This window comes from Oncorhynchus mykiss, chromosome 7 (assembly GCF_057628025.1).
Source record: "Oncorhynchus mykiss isolate SJ-2025 chromosome 7, ASM5762802v1, whole genome shotgun sequence".
NCBI lineage: Eukaryota > Metazoa > Chordata > Actinopteri > Salmoniformes > Salmonidae > Oncorhynchus > Oncorhynchus mykiss.
In genome coordinates, this window is record NC_143028.1 from 5,501,267 (window position 1) to 5,514,472 (window position 13,206).

Below are 13,206 nucleotides of genomic sequence, written 5' to 3' on the forward strand. Positions count from 1 at the left end.
GATAAATACAGATCAGGAGAATCTCAGTGATCTAAGAGGAAATTGTCTAAGTGTCTGTGTGCATATGGGTATGTGCATTGCATACGTGTGTGTGCATACTATGTGTGTGTGTGTGTTTGTATGTGTGTGCAAGGGAAAAAGAGGAGTGTGTTAAAAGCACACCTGCATCCTCACCTTTCAACCTCTCTGTTTAACAGCCTCCCCACTCCTTCATTCTCCTGTCCCGCCAACCCTCCTCCCCACGAACGTAAAGTGAAGTCATCACCATAACCCTATCTGTATACCGGGACAGAAAATACTCATTTTAAAGACCATGGACTGACTTCTGGTAAGAAATAAGTTAATGGTAAATACATTGCAGTCTATGGAATGTGTAGAGTGGGCTTGAAATACAATATCCGTCTGTGTTACTCAAACAAGTGTTTCAGGTGGTGTGGGTCCATGTGGGACAGGGCCTACGGTCAGGGTCTGGAGAGCAGAGAGGTTTCATGGGAGGATGGGTTTTGTCTGCCAGGACCACTATGTGTGTCGCGTATAATCATCAAGAGTTAATCGTCACCCAGGAATGTACAGTTGAAGTCGGAAGCTTACATACACCTTAACCAAATACATTTAAACCCAATTTTAAGAATGTGAAATGTCAGAATAATAGTAGAATGATTTATTTCAGCTTTTATTTCTTTCATCACATTTCCAGTGGGTCAGAAGTTTACATACACTCAATTAGTATTTGGTAGCATTGCCTTTAAATTGTTTCACTTGGGTAAAACGTTTCGGGTAGCATAAGTTGGGTGAATTTTGGCTCATTTCTCCTGACAGAGCTGGTGTAACTGAGTCAGGTTTGTAGGCCTCCTTGCTCGCACACGCTTTTTCAGTTCTGCTCACACATCACTGTCAAACGCTCCCTGAAACACTTCAGCGAGCAGGCCTTTCTAATCGACCTGGCCGGGGTATCCTGGAAGGATATTGATCTCATCCCGTCAGTAGAGGATGCCTGGTTATTTTTTTAAATGCATTCCTAAATAAGCATGCCCCATTCAAGAAATGTAGAACCAGGAACAGATATAGCCCTTGGTTCTCCCCAGACCTGACTGCCCTTAACCAACACAAAAACATCCTATGGCGTTCTGCATTAGCATCGAACAGCCCCCGTGATATGCAGCTTTTCAGGGAAGCTAGAAACCATTATACACAGGCAGTTAGAAAAGCCAAGGCTAGCTTTTTCAAGCAGATATTTGCTTCCTGCAACACAAACTCAAAAAAGTTCTGGGACACTGTAAAGTCCATGGAGAAAAATAACACCTCCTCCCAGCTGCCCACTGCACTGAAGATAGGAAACACTGTCACCACTGATAAATCCACTATAATTGAGAATTTCAATAAACATTTTTCTACGGCTGGCCATGCTTTCCACCTGGCTACCCCTACCCCGGTCAACAGCACTGCACCCCCACAGCAACTCGCCCAAGCCTTCCCCATTTCTCCTTCTCCCAAATCCAGTCAGCTGATGTTCTGAAAGACAGGCAAAATCTGGGCCGCCACAAATTAGCCGGGCTAGACAATCTGGACCCTTTCTTTCTAAAATGATCTGCCAAAATTGTTGCCACCCCTATTACTAGCCTGTTCAACCTCTCTTTCGTGTCGTCTGAGATTCCCAAAGATTGGAAAGCAGCTGCGGTCATCCCCCTCTTCAAAGGGGGAAACACTCTTGACCCAAACTGCTATAGACCTATATCTATCCTACCCTGCCTTTCTAAGGTCTTCAAAAGCCAAGTCAACAAACAGATTACCGACCATTTCAAATCTCACCACACCCTTTCTGCTATGCAATCTGGTTTCAGAGCTGGTCATGGGTGCACCTCAGCCACGCTCAAGGTCCTAAACGATATCTTAACCGCCATCAATAAAAACATTACTGTGCAGCCGTATTCATTGATCTGGCCAAGGCTTTCGACTCTGTCAATCACCACATCCTCATCGGCAGACTCGACAGCCTTGGCTTCTCAAATGATTGCCTCGCCTGGTTCACCAACTACTTCTCTGATAGAGATCAGTGTGTCAAATCGGAGGGTCTGTTGTCCGCACCTCTGGCAGTCTCTATGGGGGTGCCACAGGGTTCAATTCTTGGACCGACTCTCTTCTCTGTATACATCAATGATGTCGCTCTTGCTGCTGGTGAGTCTCTGATCCACCTCTACGCAGATGACACCATTCTGTATACTTCTGGCCCTTCTTTGGACACTGTGTTAACAACCCTCCAGGCAAGCTTCAATGCCTTACAACTCTCCTTCTGTGGCCTCCAATTGCTCTTAAATACAAGTAAAACTAAATGCATGCTCTTCAACCGATCGCTGCCTGCACCTGCCCGCCTGTCCAACATCACTACTCTGGACGGCTCTGACTTAGAATACATGGACAACTACAAATACCTACGTGTCTGGTTAGACTGTAAACTCTCCTTCCAGACCCACATCAAACATCTCCAATCCAAAGTTAAATCTAGAATTGGCTTCCTATTTCACAACAAAGCATCCTTCACTCATGCTGCCAAACATACCCTTGTAAAACTGACCATCCTACCAATCCTCGACTTCGGCGATGTCATTTACAAAATAGCCTCCAATACCCTACTCAACAAATTGGATGCAGTCTATCACAGTGCCATCCATTTTGTCACCAAAGCCCCATATACAGTACTACCCACCATTGCGACCTGTACACTCTCGTTTGCTGGCCCTCGCTTCATACTCGTCGCCAAACCCACTGGCTCCATGTCATCTACAAGACCCTGCTAGGTAAAGTCCCCCCTTATCTCAGCTCGCTGGTCACGATAGCATCACCCACCTGTAGCACACCCTCCAGCAGGTATATCTCTCTGGTCACCCCCAAAACCAATTCTTTCTTTGGCCGCCTCTCCTTCCAGTTCTCTGCTGCCAATGACTGGAACGAACTACAAAAATCTCTGAAACTGGAAACATTTATCTCCCTCACTAGCTTTAAGCACCAACTGTCAGAGCAGCTCACAGATTACTGCACCTGTACATAGCCCACCTATAATTTAGCCCAAAACAACTACCTCTTTCCCTACTGAATTTATTTTATTTATTTATTTATTTTGCTCCTTTGCACCCCATTATTTTTATTTCTACTTTGCACATTCTTCCACTGCAAATCTACCATTCCAGTGTTTTGCTTGCTATATTGTATTTACTTTGCCACCATGGCCTTTTTTTGCCTTTACCTCCCTTATCTCACCTCATTTGCTCACATCGTATATAGACTTGTTTCTACTGATTATTGACTGAATGTTTGCTTTACTCCATGTGTAACTCTGTGTCGTTGTATGTGTCAAACTGCTTTGCTTTATCTTGGCCAGGTCGCAATTGTAAATGAGAACTTGTTCTCAACTTGCCTACCTGGTTAAATAAAGGTGGGGGGAAAAAAGAAAAATAAATCATTCTATAGGATTGAGGTCAGGGCTTTGTGATGGCCACTCCAATACCTTGACTTTGTTGTCCTTAAGCTATTTGGCCACAACTTTGGAAGTATGCTTGGGGTCATTGTCCATTTGGAAGACCCATTTGCGACCAAGCTTTAACTTCCTGACTGTTGTCGTGAGATGTTGCTTCAATATATCTACATAATTTTCATTCCTCATGATGCCATCTGTTTTGTGAAGTGCACCAGTCCCTCCTGCAGCAAAGTACCCCCACAACATGATGCTGCCATCCCCGTGCTTCACGGTTGGGGTGGTGTTCTTCGGCTTGCAAGCCTCCCCCTTTTCCCTCCAAACATAACAATGGTCATCATGGCCAAACAGTTCTATTTTTGTTTCATCAGACCAGAGGACATTTCTCCAAAAAGTACAATCTTTGTCCCCATGTGCAGTTGCAAACCGTAGTCTGGCTTTTTTATGGCGGTTTTGGAGCAGTGGCTTTTTCCTTGCTGAGCGGCCTTTCAGGTTATGTCGATATAGGACTTGTTTTACTATGGATATAGATACATTTTGTACCTGTTTCCTCCAGCATCTTCACAAGGTCCTTTGCTGTTGTTCTGGGATTGACTTGCATTTTTCGCACCAAAGTACGTTAATCTCTAGGAGACAGAACTTGTCTCTTTCCTGAGCCGTATGACAGCTGTGTGGTCCCATGGTGTTTATACTTACGTACAATTGTTTGTACAGATGAACGTGATACCTTCAGGTGTTTGGAAATTGCTCCCAAGGATGAACCAGACTTGTGGAGGTCTACAATTTTCTGAGGTCTTGGCTGATTTCTTTTGATTTTCCCATGATGTCAAGCAAAGAGGCACTGAGTTTGAAGGGAGTCCTTGAAATACATCCACGGGTACTCCTCCAATTGACTCAAATTATGTCAATTAGCCTATCAGAAGCTCCTAAAGCCATGACATAATTTTCTGGAATTTTCCAAGCTCTCTCTTTACGAGAGAGAGAGAGAGAGAGAGAGAGAACTATTACTTTGGATGATTAAGCACGTCAGAGAGAGAGTGAGAGGCAGGCAAGGCATCAATGTAAAGGACAGGCGCCTTTGACAAACTTTGTTTCCATTCAGTAAGAGAGAGCCTGAGTCTAGTTCTGCCAGGTCTGTGACCTCATCAAGCCGAGGGCACAGTGCAGCCTTATAAACCCAACCTCACCACCCCCCAAACTCACAGCACTCTTTCCTAGGTCATTACTCTGGTAATAATCACATCAGCATGTCAGGATACTTGTCAAATGATTTTCTAGTCTATTTTAGACTAAGTCTGTGTTGAGGAATGATGACTGTACAGGTATGTTACAGATATGTTACAGGTCTTTCAGGCAAGCTTTGTGTACTGGCTATAGAGGCAGTATCTACAGTACCTACCTGTACTAGGTAATATAATGTGTGTGTGTGTGTGTACTGATATTACTTAAAATGCAAGGTATAGGCCTATAGACATGCACAAGCATGAATCCATGTTGCGTGCATATGGTAATGTCCTCTCTGCCAAAGCAATAGCTAATCCTCTGCAAACAGTATGAAGTGCTGTTTATCATTACATCACCTTTTGGCTGTAATCCTGCTCCTATTGTGGACCTGTAGAAGACTGAGACAATGAGATGTAAAATGCCTGAGCCGGTTTGACACAATGACTGTGTTTGCTTCCCAAATTGTAACCTATTCCCTATGCATTGCACTACTTTTGACTATTGGGCTCTGGTCAAAGGTAGTGCACTATGTTGTTAGTACGGGACCATTTGGGACTCACGCTCTGTGATGTTCAGCTGGCCAGATTAGTAGTAGAACAAATCATGATTAAATGTAATCTCTCTGGGCAGATTCACACACGTTACAAACTCTTTCATTCATAGTGTCACAGAGTATGAATGTCAAACTAGTCTGGTCAGTTTACTACATGGAGGGGAGAAGACTGTCATGGCATTGTGCTTTCTTCAGTGTTCCCACTGGCCACAGACGTCAGTTCAACATCGAGATTTGATTTACATTAGGTTGAGTTGTCAACTAATGTGAGTTAAACAAAACATTTCACCATATCATTGGATTTAGGTTGAAAGGTGGGTAAACAACATTTTTGGTTGAAATGACGTGGAAACAACATTGATTCAACCAGTTTTGCCCATTGGGTTTACTGTAGTGTATGAGTATTTCATAACAATCACCATCCTTATACAGTTGTAGGTGAGTTGACTTTAAAGGTACATTCTGGGGTAGAGGTCTACCGATTATGATTTTTCAACGCTGATACCGATACCGATTATTCCTAGGCCATCATTGAAAATAAGAATTTGTTCTTAACTGACTTGCCTAGGTAAATAAAAAAATAACTAGCTAGCCATTTCACATTGGTTACACCAGCTGATAAGCTTGAAGTCATAAACAGCGCTGTTTTTGCGAAGAGCTGCTGGCAAAACGCACGAAAGTGCTGTTTGAATGAATGATTACGGGCCTGCTGCTGCCTACCATCGCTCAGTCAGACTGCTCTATCAAATCATAGACTTAATTATAACATAATAACACAGAGAAATACGAGCCTTTGGTCATTAATATGATCGAATCCGGAAACTATCATTTAAAAAAAAAAGCTTTATTATTTCAGTGAAATACGGAACCGTTCGGTATTTTATCTAATGAGTGGCATCCCTAAGTCTAAATATTCCTGTTACATTGAAGGTTGTGCAATGTTATGTCATAATTACGTAAAATTCTGGCAAATTAGTTTGCAATGAGCCAGGCGGCCCAAACTGCTGCATATACCCTGACTCTGCGTGCAATGAACGCAAGAGAAATGACACAATTTCACCTGGTTAATATTGCCTGCTAACCTGGATTAGTAGTTATAACTAGTGGTTATGATTGATTGTTTTTTATAAGATAAGTTTAATGCTAGCTAGCAATTTACCTTGGCTTCTACTGCGTTCGCGTAACAGGCAGGCTACTTGTGGAGCGCAATGGTTAGAGCACTGGACCAGTTAACTGTACGGTTGCAAGATTGAATCCCCTGAGCCGACAAGGTGAAAATCTGTCTTCTGCCCCTGAGCAAGTCAGTTAACCCACAGTTCTTAGGCCGTCATTGAAAATAAGAATGTGTTCTTAACTGACTTGCCTGGTTAAATAAAGGTATAAAAAAAATCATTCAATCATTAAAAAATCGGAATTCGGTGCCCAAAAATACCGATTTCCGATTGTTAAGAAGACTTGAAATCGTCCCTAATTAATCGGCCATTCCGATTAATCGGTCGACCTCTATTCTGGGGATTGGGAATCTGTTCAGTGGTCATTTCAATGTTACAGAATGTATCGTTATGAACTCTCCCCAGTATTATACTTGACGTGAAGATTGTTGTTTGCTGTTCAGAACACTATAGAGGAGGGAATGTTCTGGTAAAATAATACCATTGTGGTGCACCTCATCATCATTAGCAGTAGAACAGGCCATGTAAGAGCTCTTACCTCATATGGTGACTAACTAATTGTGTTCTGGCAGATTCCTCTTCACACCTTGGCCAAGCTGACAGGCAGCAAAACAAAGTATGCTCATCGACAAACTATGTTTGTGGTTTCGTACCTAGCGTACGCAGCAACAGTAAAAACCATGTTCACAGTTCATACATAGACTACATCAGCAACAGTAAAACCATGTTCACAGTTCATACATAGACTACATCACAACAGTAAAAACCATGTTCACAGTTCATACATAGACTACATCAGCAACAGTAAAACCATGTTCACAGTTCATAAATAGACTACATCACAACAATAAAACCATGTTCACAGTTCATACATAGACTACATCAGCAACAGTAAAACCATGTTCACAGTTTATACATAGACTACATCACAACAATAAAACCATGTTCACAGTTCATACATAGACTACATCACAACAGTAAAAACCATGTTCACAGTTCATAAATAGACTACATCACAACAGTAAAAACCATGTTCACAGTTCATACATAGACTACATCAGCAACAGTAAAACCATGTTCACAGTTCATACATAGACTACATCACAACAGTAAAAACCATGTTCACAGTTCATACATAGACTACATCAGCAACAGTAAAACCATGTTCACAGTTCATACATAGACTACATCACAACAGTAAAAACCATGTTCACAGTTCATACATAGACTACATCAGCAACAGTAAAAACCATATTCACAGTTCATACATAGACTACATCACAACAATAAAACCATGTTCACAGTTCATACATAGACTAGATCACAACAGTAAAAACCGTGTTCACAGTTCATACATAGACTACATCACAACAGTAAAATCATGTTCACAGTTCATACATAGACTACATCACAACAGTAAAAACCATGTTCACAGTTCATACATAGACTACATCACAACAATAAAAACATGTTTACAGTTCATACATAGACTACATCAGCAACAGTAAAACCATGTTCACAGTTCATACATAGACTACATCACAACAATAAAACCATGTTCACAGTTCATACATAGACTACATCACAACAATAAAACCACGTTCACAGTTCATACATAGACTACATCACAACAGTAAAAACCATGTTCACAGTTCATACATAGACTACATCACAACAATAAAACCATGTTCACAGTTCATACATAGACTACATCACAACAGTAAAAACCATGTTCACAGTTCATACATAGACTACATCAGCAACAATAAAACCATGTTCACAGTTCATACATAGACTACATCACAACAATAAAACCATGTTCACAGTTCATACATAGACTACATCACAACAGTAAAAACCATGTTCACAGTTCATACATAGACTACATCACAACAATAAAACCATGTTCACAGTTCATACATAGACTACATCACAACAGTAAAACCATGTTCACAGTTCATACATAGACTACATCACAACAATAAAACCATGTTCATAGTTCATACATAGACTACATCACAACAGTAAAAACCATGTTCACAGTTCATACATAGACTACATCACAACAATAAAACCATGTTCACAGTTCATACATAGACTACATCACAACAATAAAACCATGTTCACAGTTCATACATAGACTACATCACAACAATAAAAACATGTTCACAGTTTATACATAGACTACATCACAACAATAAAACCAGGTTCACAGTTCATACATAGACTACATCACAACAGTAAAAACCATGTTCACAGTTCATACATAGACTACATCAGCAACAGTAAAACCATGTTCACAGTTCATACATAGACTACATCAGCAACAATAAAACCATGTTCACAGTTCATACATAGACTACATCACAACAGTAAAAACCATGTTCACAGTTCATACATAGACTACATCACAACAGTAAAAACCATGTTCACAGTTCATACATAGACTACATCACAACAATAAAACCATGTTCACAGTTCATACATAGACTACATCAGCAACAGTAAAAACCATGTTCACAGTTCATACATAGACTACATCACAACAATAAAACCATGTTCACAGTTCATACATAGACTACATCACAACAATAAAACCAGGTTCACAGTTCATACATAGACTACATCAGCAACAGTAAAAACCATGTTCACAGTTCATACATAGACTACATCACAACAATAAAACCATGTTCACAGTTCATACATAGACTACATCACAACAATAAAACCAGGTTCACAGTTCATACATAGACTACATCACAACAGTAAAAACCATGTTCACAGTTCATACATAGACTACATCAGCAACAGTAAAACCATGTTCACAGTTCATACATAGACTACATCAGCAACAATAAAACCATGTTCACAGTTCATACATAGACTACATCACAACAGTAAAAACCATGTTCACAGTTCATACATAGACTACATCACAACAGTAAAAACCATGTTCACAGTTCATACATAGACTACATCACAACAATAAAACCATGTTCACAGTTCATACATAGACTACATCAGCAACAGTAAAAACCATGTTCACAGTTCATACATAGACTACATCACAACAATAAAACCATGTTCACAGTTCATACATAGACTACATCACAACAATAAAACCAGGTTCACAGTTCATACATAGACTACATCACAACAATAAAACCATGTTCACAGTTCATACATAGACTACATCACAACAATAAAACCATGTTCACAGTTTATACATAGACTACATCACAACAATAAAACCATGTTCACAGTTCATACATAGACTACATCACAACAATAAAAACATGTTCACAGTTTATACATAGACTACATCACAACAATAAAACCAGGTTCACAGTTCATACATAGACTACATCACAACAGTAAAAACCATGTTCACAGTTCATACATAGACTACATCACAACAATAAAACCATGTTCATAGTTCATACATAGACTACATCACAACAGTAAAACCATGTTCACAGTTCATACATAGACTACATCACAACAGTAAAAACCATGTTCACAGTTCAAACATAGACTACATCAGCAACAATAAAACCATGTTCACAGTTCATACATAGACTACATCACAACAGTAAAATGATGTTCACAGTTCATACATAGACTACATCACAACAATAAAAACATGTTTACAGTTCATACATAGACTACATCAGCAACAGTAAAACCATGTTCACAGTTCATACATAGACTACATCACAACAATAAAACCATGTTCACAGTTCATACATAGACTACATCACAACAATAAAACCACGTTCACAGTTCATACATAGACTACATCACAACAGTAAAAACCATGTTCACAGTTCATACATAGACTACATCACAACAGTAAAAACCATGTTCACAGTTCATACATAGACTACATCAGCAACAGTAAAAACATGTTCACAGTTCATACATAGACTACATCACAACAGTAAAAACCATGTTCACAGTTCATACATAGACTACATCACAACAGTAAAAACCATGTTCACAGTTCATACATAGACTACATCACAACAGTAAAAACCATGTTCACAGTTCATACATAGACTACATCACAACAGTAAAAACCATGTTCACAGTTCATACATAGACTACATCACAACAATAAAACCATGTTCACAGTTCATACATAGACTACATCAGCAACAGTAAAAACCATGTTCACAGTTCATACATAGACTACATCACAACAGTAAAACCATGTTCACAGTTCATACATAGACTACATCACAACAGTATAACCATGTTCACAGTTCATACATAGACTACATCACAACAGTAAAAACCATGTTCACAGTTCATACATAGACTACATCACAACAATAAAACCATGTTCACAGTTCATACATAGACTACATCACAACAGTAAAAACCATGTTCACAGTTCATACATAGACTACATCAGCAACAATAAAAACCATGTTCACAGTTCATACATAGACGACATCACAACAGTAAAACCATGTTCACAGTTCATACATAGACGACATCAGCAGTTCCATAACTGGTGTTTTAGTTTTGTGCTCTTCTGAGAAGTTCAGAGATAATTCCAAAAACATCATCATCTCAAACCGTGCTTTCATTTGGCTTGCTTGAATAACTGGTACTTTCCAGCAAAGGTCTCTCTTTGCACATTCTTGTTCATTTTTGTTTACTTTATTGTTGGACTATTACATGATCTGGAGGGAGTGAAATGGGTGAGAGCTTCCAATTGGAAAGTAGGCTCTAAAAATAAAGTGTTACCAACGTTTCTCTGAAAGTAGTGTACAAAGCCAGTATAGATGTGCCAAAGGGAGTAATCCAGCCTAGGATTGGAACCCTAGATTCTCCCAGTGAGAGGTTCTAAACAGAAGTATAGTTCTCTCACAGTATAGGTTTCCCAGCACTCCTACGTCTAACCATTACAGTCATGGAACAGGACAGCCTGTGTGACTGTCAAACCCAACACTGACCAGTAGCGTGGGCCCTCGGCAATGTTTACTCTCAAAACACACAGCTTTGTCAGGGAAGTGAGCGAACAACAGCCAGAGTTGATATGGAGACATGCCAGACGCTCCACTCCAGCCAGCTCTATTTCAGTCTCACACAAACACACACAGCACAGCAGAGAACACTGGGGCATATCTGAGCTCTGATGACAGTCAATCAAGAAGAGTGTTAGATATTATTATACACTCACTGAGCACTCTGCAATCGTCAGGTTTGGCACTTTGGCAGTACACACTTAGAAAAGGGGTTCTTCGGCTGTCCCCATAGGAGAACCCTTTTTGGTTCCAGGTAGAACCCTTTTGGGTTCCATGTAGAACTCTCTGTGGAAATTGTTCTTCATGGAACCAAAAAGGGTTCTTCAAAGGGTTCTCCTATGGGGACAGCCAAACACAGTGACCCGGGTTGAACTCTTTAGAGGTGTTGCGTAACCAACTCCTTGTCGACCTGGATCCCAGCTGTGCCCTTTGTCTGTTTGAACAGCTCAAATGTTGCAAGACTAACTGTGAGTAATAGCTGCAATCCATTAGGGCCAAACAGGGCCTGATTGCTTTAGTGTCTACTGTGGCACAGTTTACTCATCAACAGAACCCTGATGAAGGTTTACGGAATTACACGCTATCCTCCTGGGACGAGTGCATTGTGATGGTGTAAGCAAACCCTCACTAACGGATATGGCTGCTCTCTGCTCTCGCCTGGAGCCCAGATCTCTGAGTTTAGATCTGTTCAAGCAGACTGCTGCTTGCGGCGATGACATCATCCCCGAATCATTCCGTGCCTTGCATGTGTACATATGCAGTCAAACAGCTATCCCTCTTACTCATAAACTGTCAGCCAGGCCACTAATACAACTGGTGATGTAATGAATGATTCAAGGCGTTTTTCTTTTCATCCTCAGATCAAACACACAGAACAGAGATTGGCCTATGCCTATTAAGGATTTGTATTCACAATCACTTTTTCATCAAGGTGCATGTTTACCTTTCCCGGTACTATATAACGCAGAAAACGATAAATGACACAGTGAATGGAGCTTAAGACTGTCGGACCATTCATGGCTTCATCATTGTCATGAGTCAGTGATTTAACTAAACCACAATGATACAGAGCCTGGACGACTGAGCTTCGGGGCTGAATAAAACAAATCACTCCCTTCACACAGCTGTCGCCTGCCTCAACCCACCAACCCTTTACCCCACGGCTACACCCAACCCCACCCCATCCCATCTATCAATCTCCTTCCACTATGTTCCTTCCTGTTCCCCCTGCAGGTAAAAAACCATGCGTTCCCGTAGCAACAGCCTAGAGGACACAGCAAAGGCCAAGCTGGCTCAGCACCAGGCACGATCGCAGCGGCGGGCCACAGAACGTGAGGAGCCCCAGGGTAGGGGTGCAGGACAGGCCAGGCACAGGGAGCCCCCCGATGACACAGGCACAAACACAGGCACTGTCCAGAGGAAGGAAAAGGAGGGCAGCGGCAGCAGTGGGAGTGGCAGTGCCAGCAGTAACAGTCGGAGGGAGAAGGCAGCAGGAGGGAAGACCAGGGACCTCTCCCGAGACGACCTTCTGTTCCTTCTCTCCATGCTAGAAGGAGAACTGCAGGTGAGGAGAGACTGTGGGACTGGCCAGGGTTTGGATGGTTTTGGGTTGTTTGGTGAGGAGAGACTAGGAGACTGGGCAAGGGTTTGGCTGGTTCTGGGTTATCTGGTGAGGAGAGGCAGATCACTTGGCTTCTTGGTAATACTAAACCATGGGTAGTCTAGCTATCATGCTCATAGAACTGTGTCCTC

At 41.2% G+C, this 13,206-nt stretch overlaps 2 protein-coding genes across 4 annotated transcripts in view; one reads left to right on the forward strand and one right to left on the reverse strand.

Annotated features, from left to right (window-relative positions):
• LOC110527187 (uncharacterized) overlaps window positions 1–13,206 on the reverse strand; it is a 61,311-nt gene that overhangs the window by 42,330 nt on the left and 5,775 nt on the right. The window lies entirely within an intron of this gene.
• LOC110527185 (filamin A-interacting protein 1-like) overlaps window positions 1–13,206 on the forward strand; it is an 82,853-nt gene that overhangs the window by 26,514 nt on the left and 43,133 nt on the right. The window contains exons 2-3 of one of the 3 annotated variants that reach the window (XM_021608323.3): window positions 198–328; window positions 12,688–13,018. In XM_021608323.3, the coding sequence (XP_021463998.3) occupies window positions 12,698–13,018 (321 nt within the window). In that variant the 5' untranslated portion in view covers window positions 198–328; window positions 12,688–12,697. Of the gene's footprint in view, window positions 1–197; window positions 329–6,995; window positions 7,035–12,687; window positions 13,019–13,206 lie in introns of those variants that run through there. The other 2 variants (XM_090239957.1, XM_021608322.3) reach the window with 2 other exon arrangements.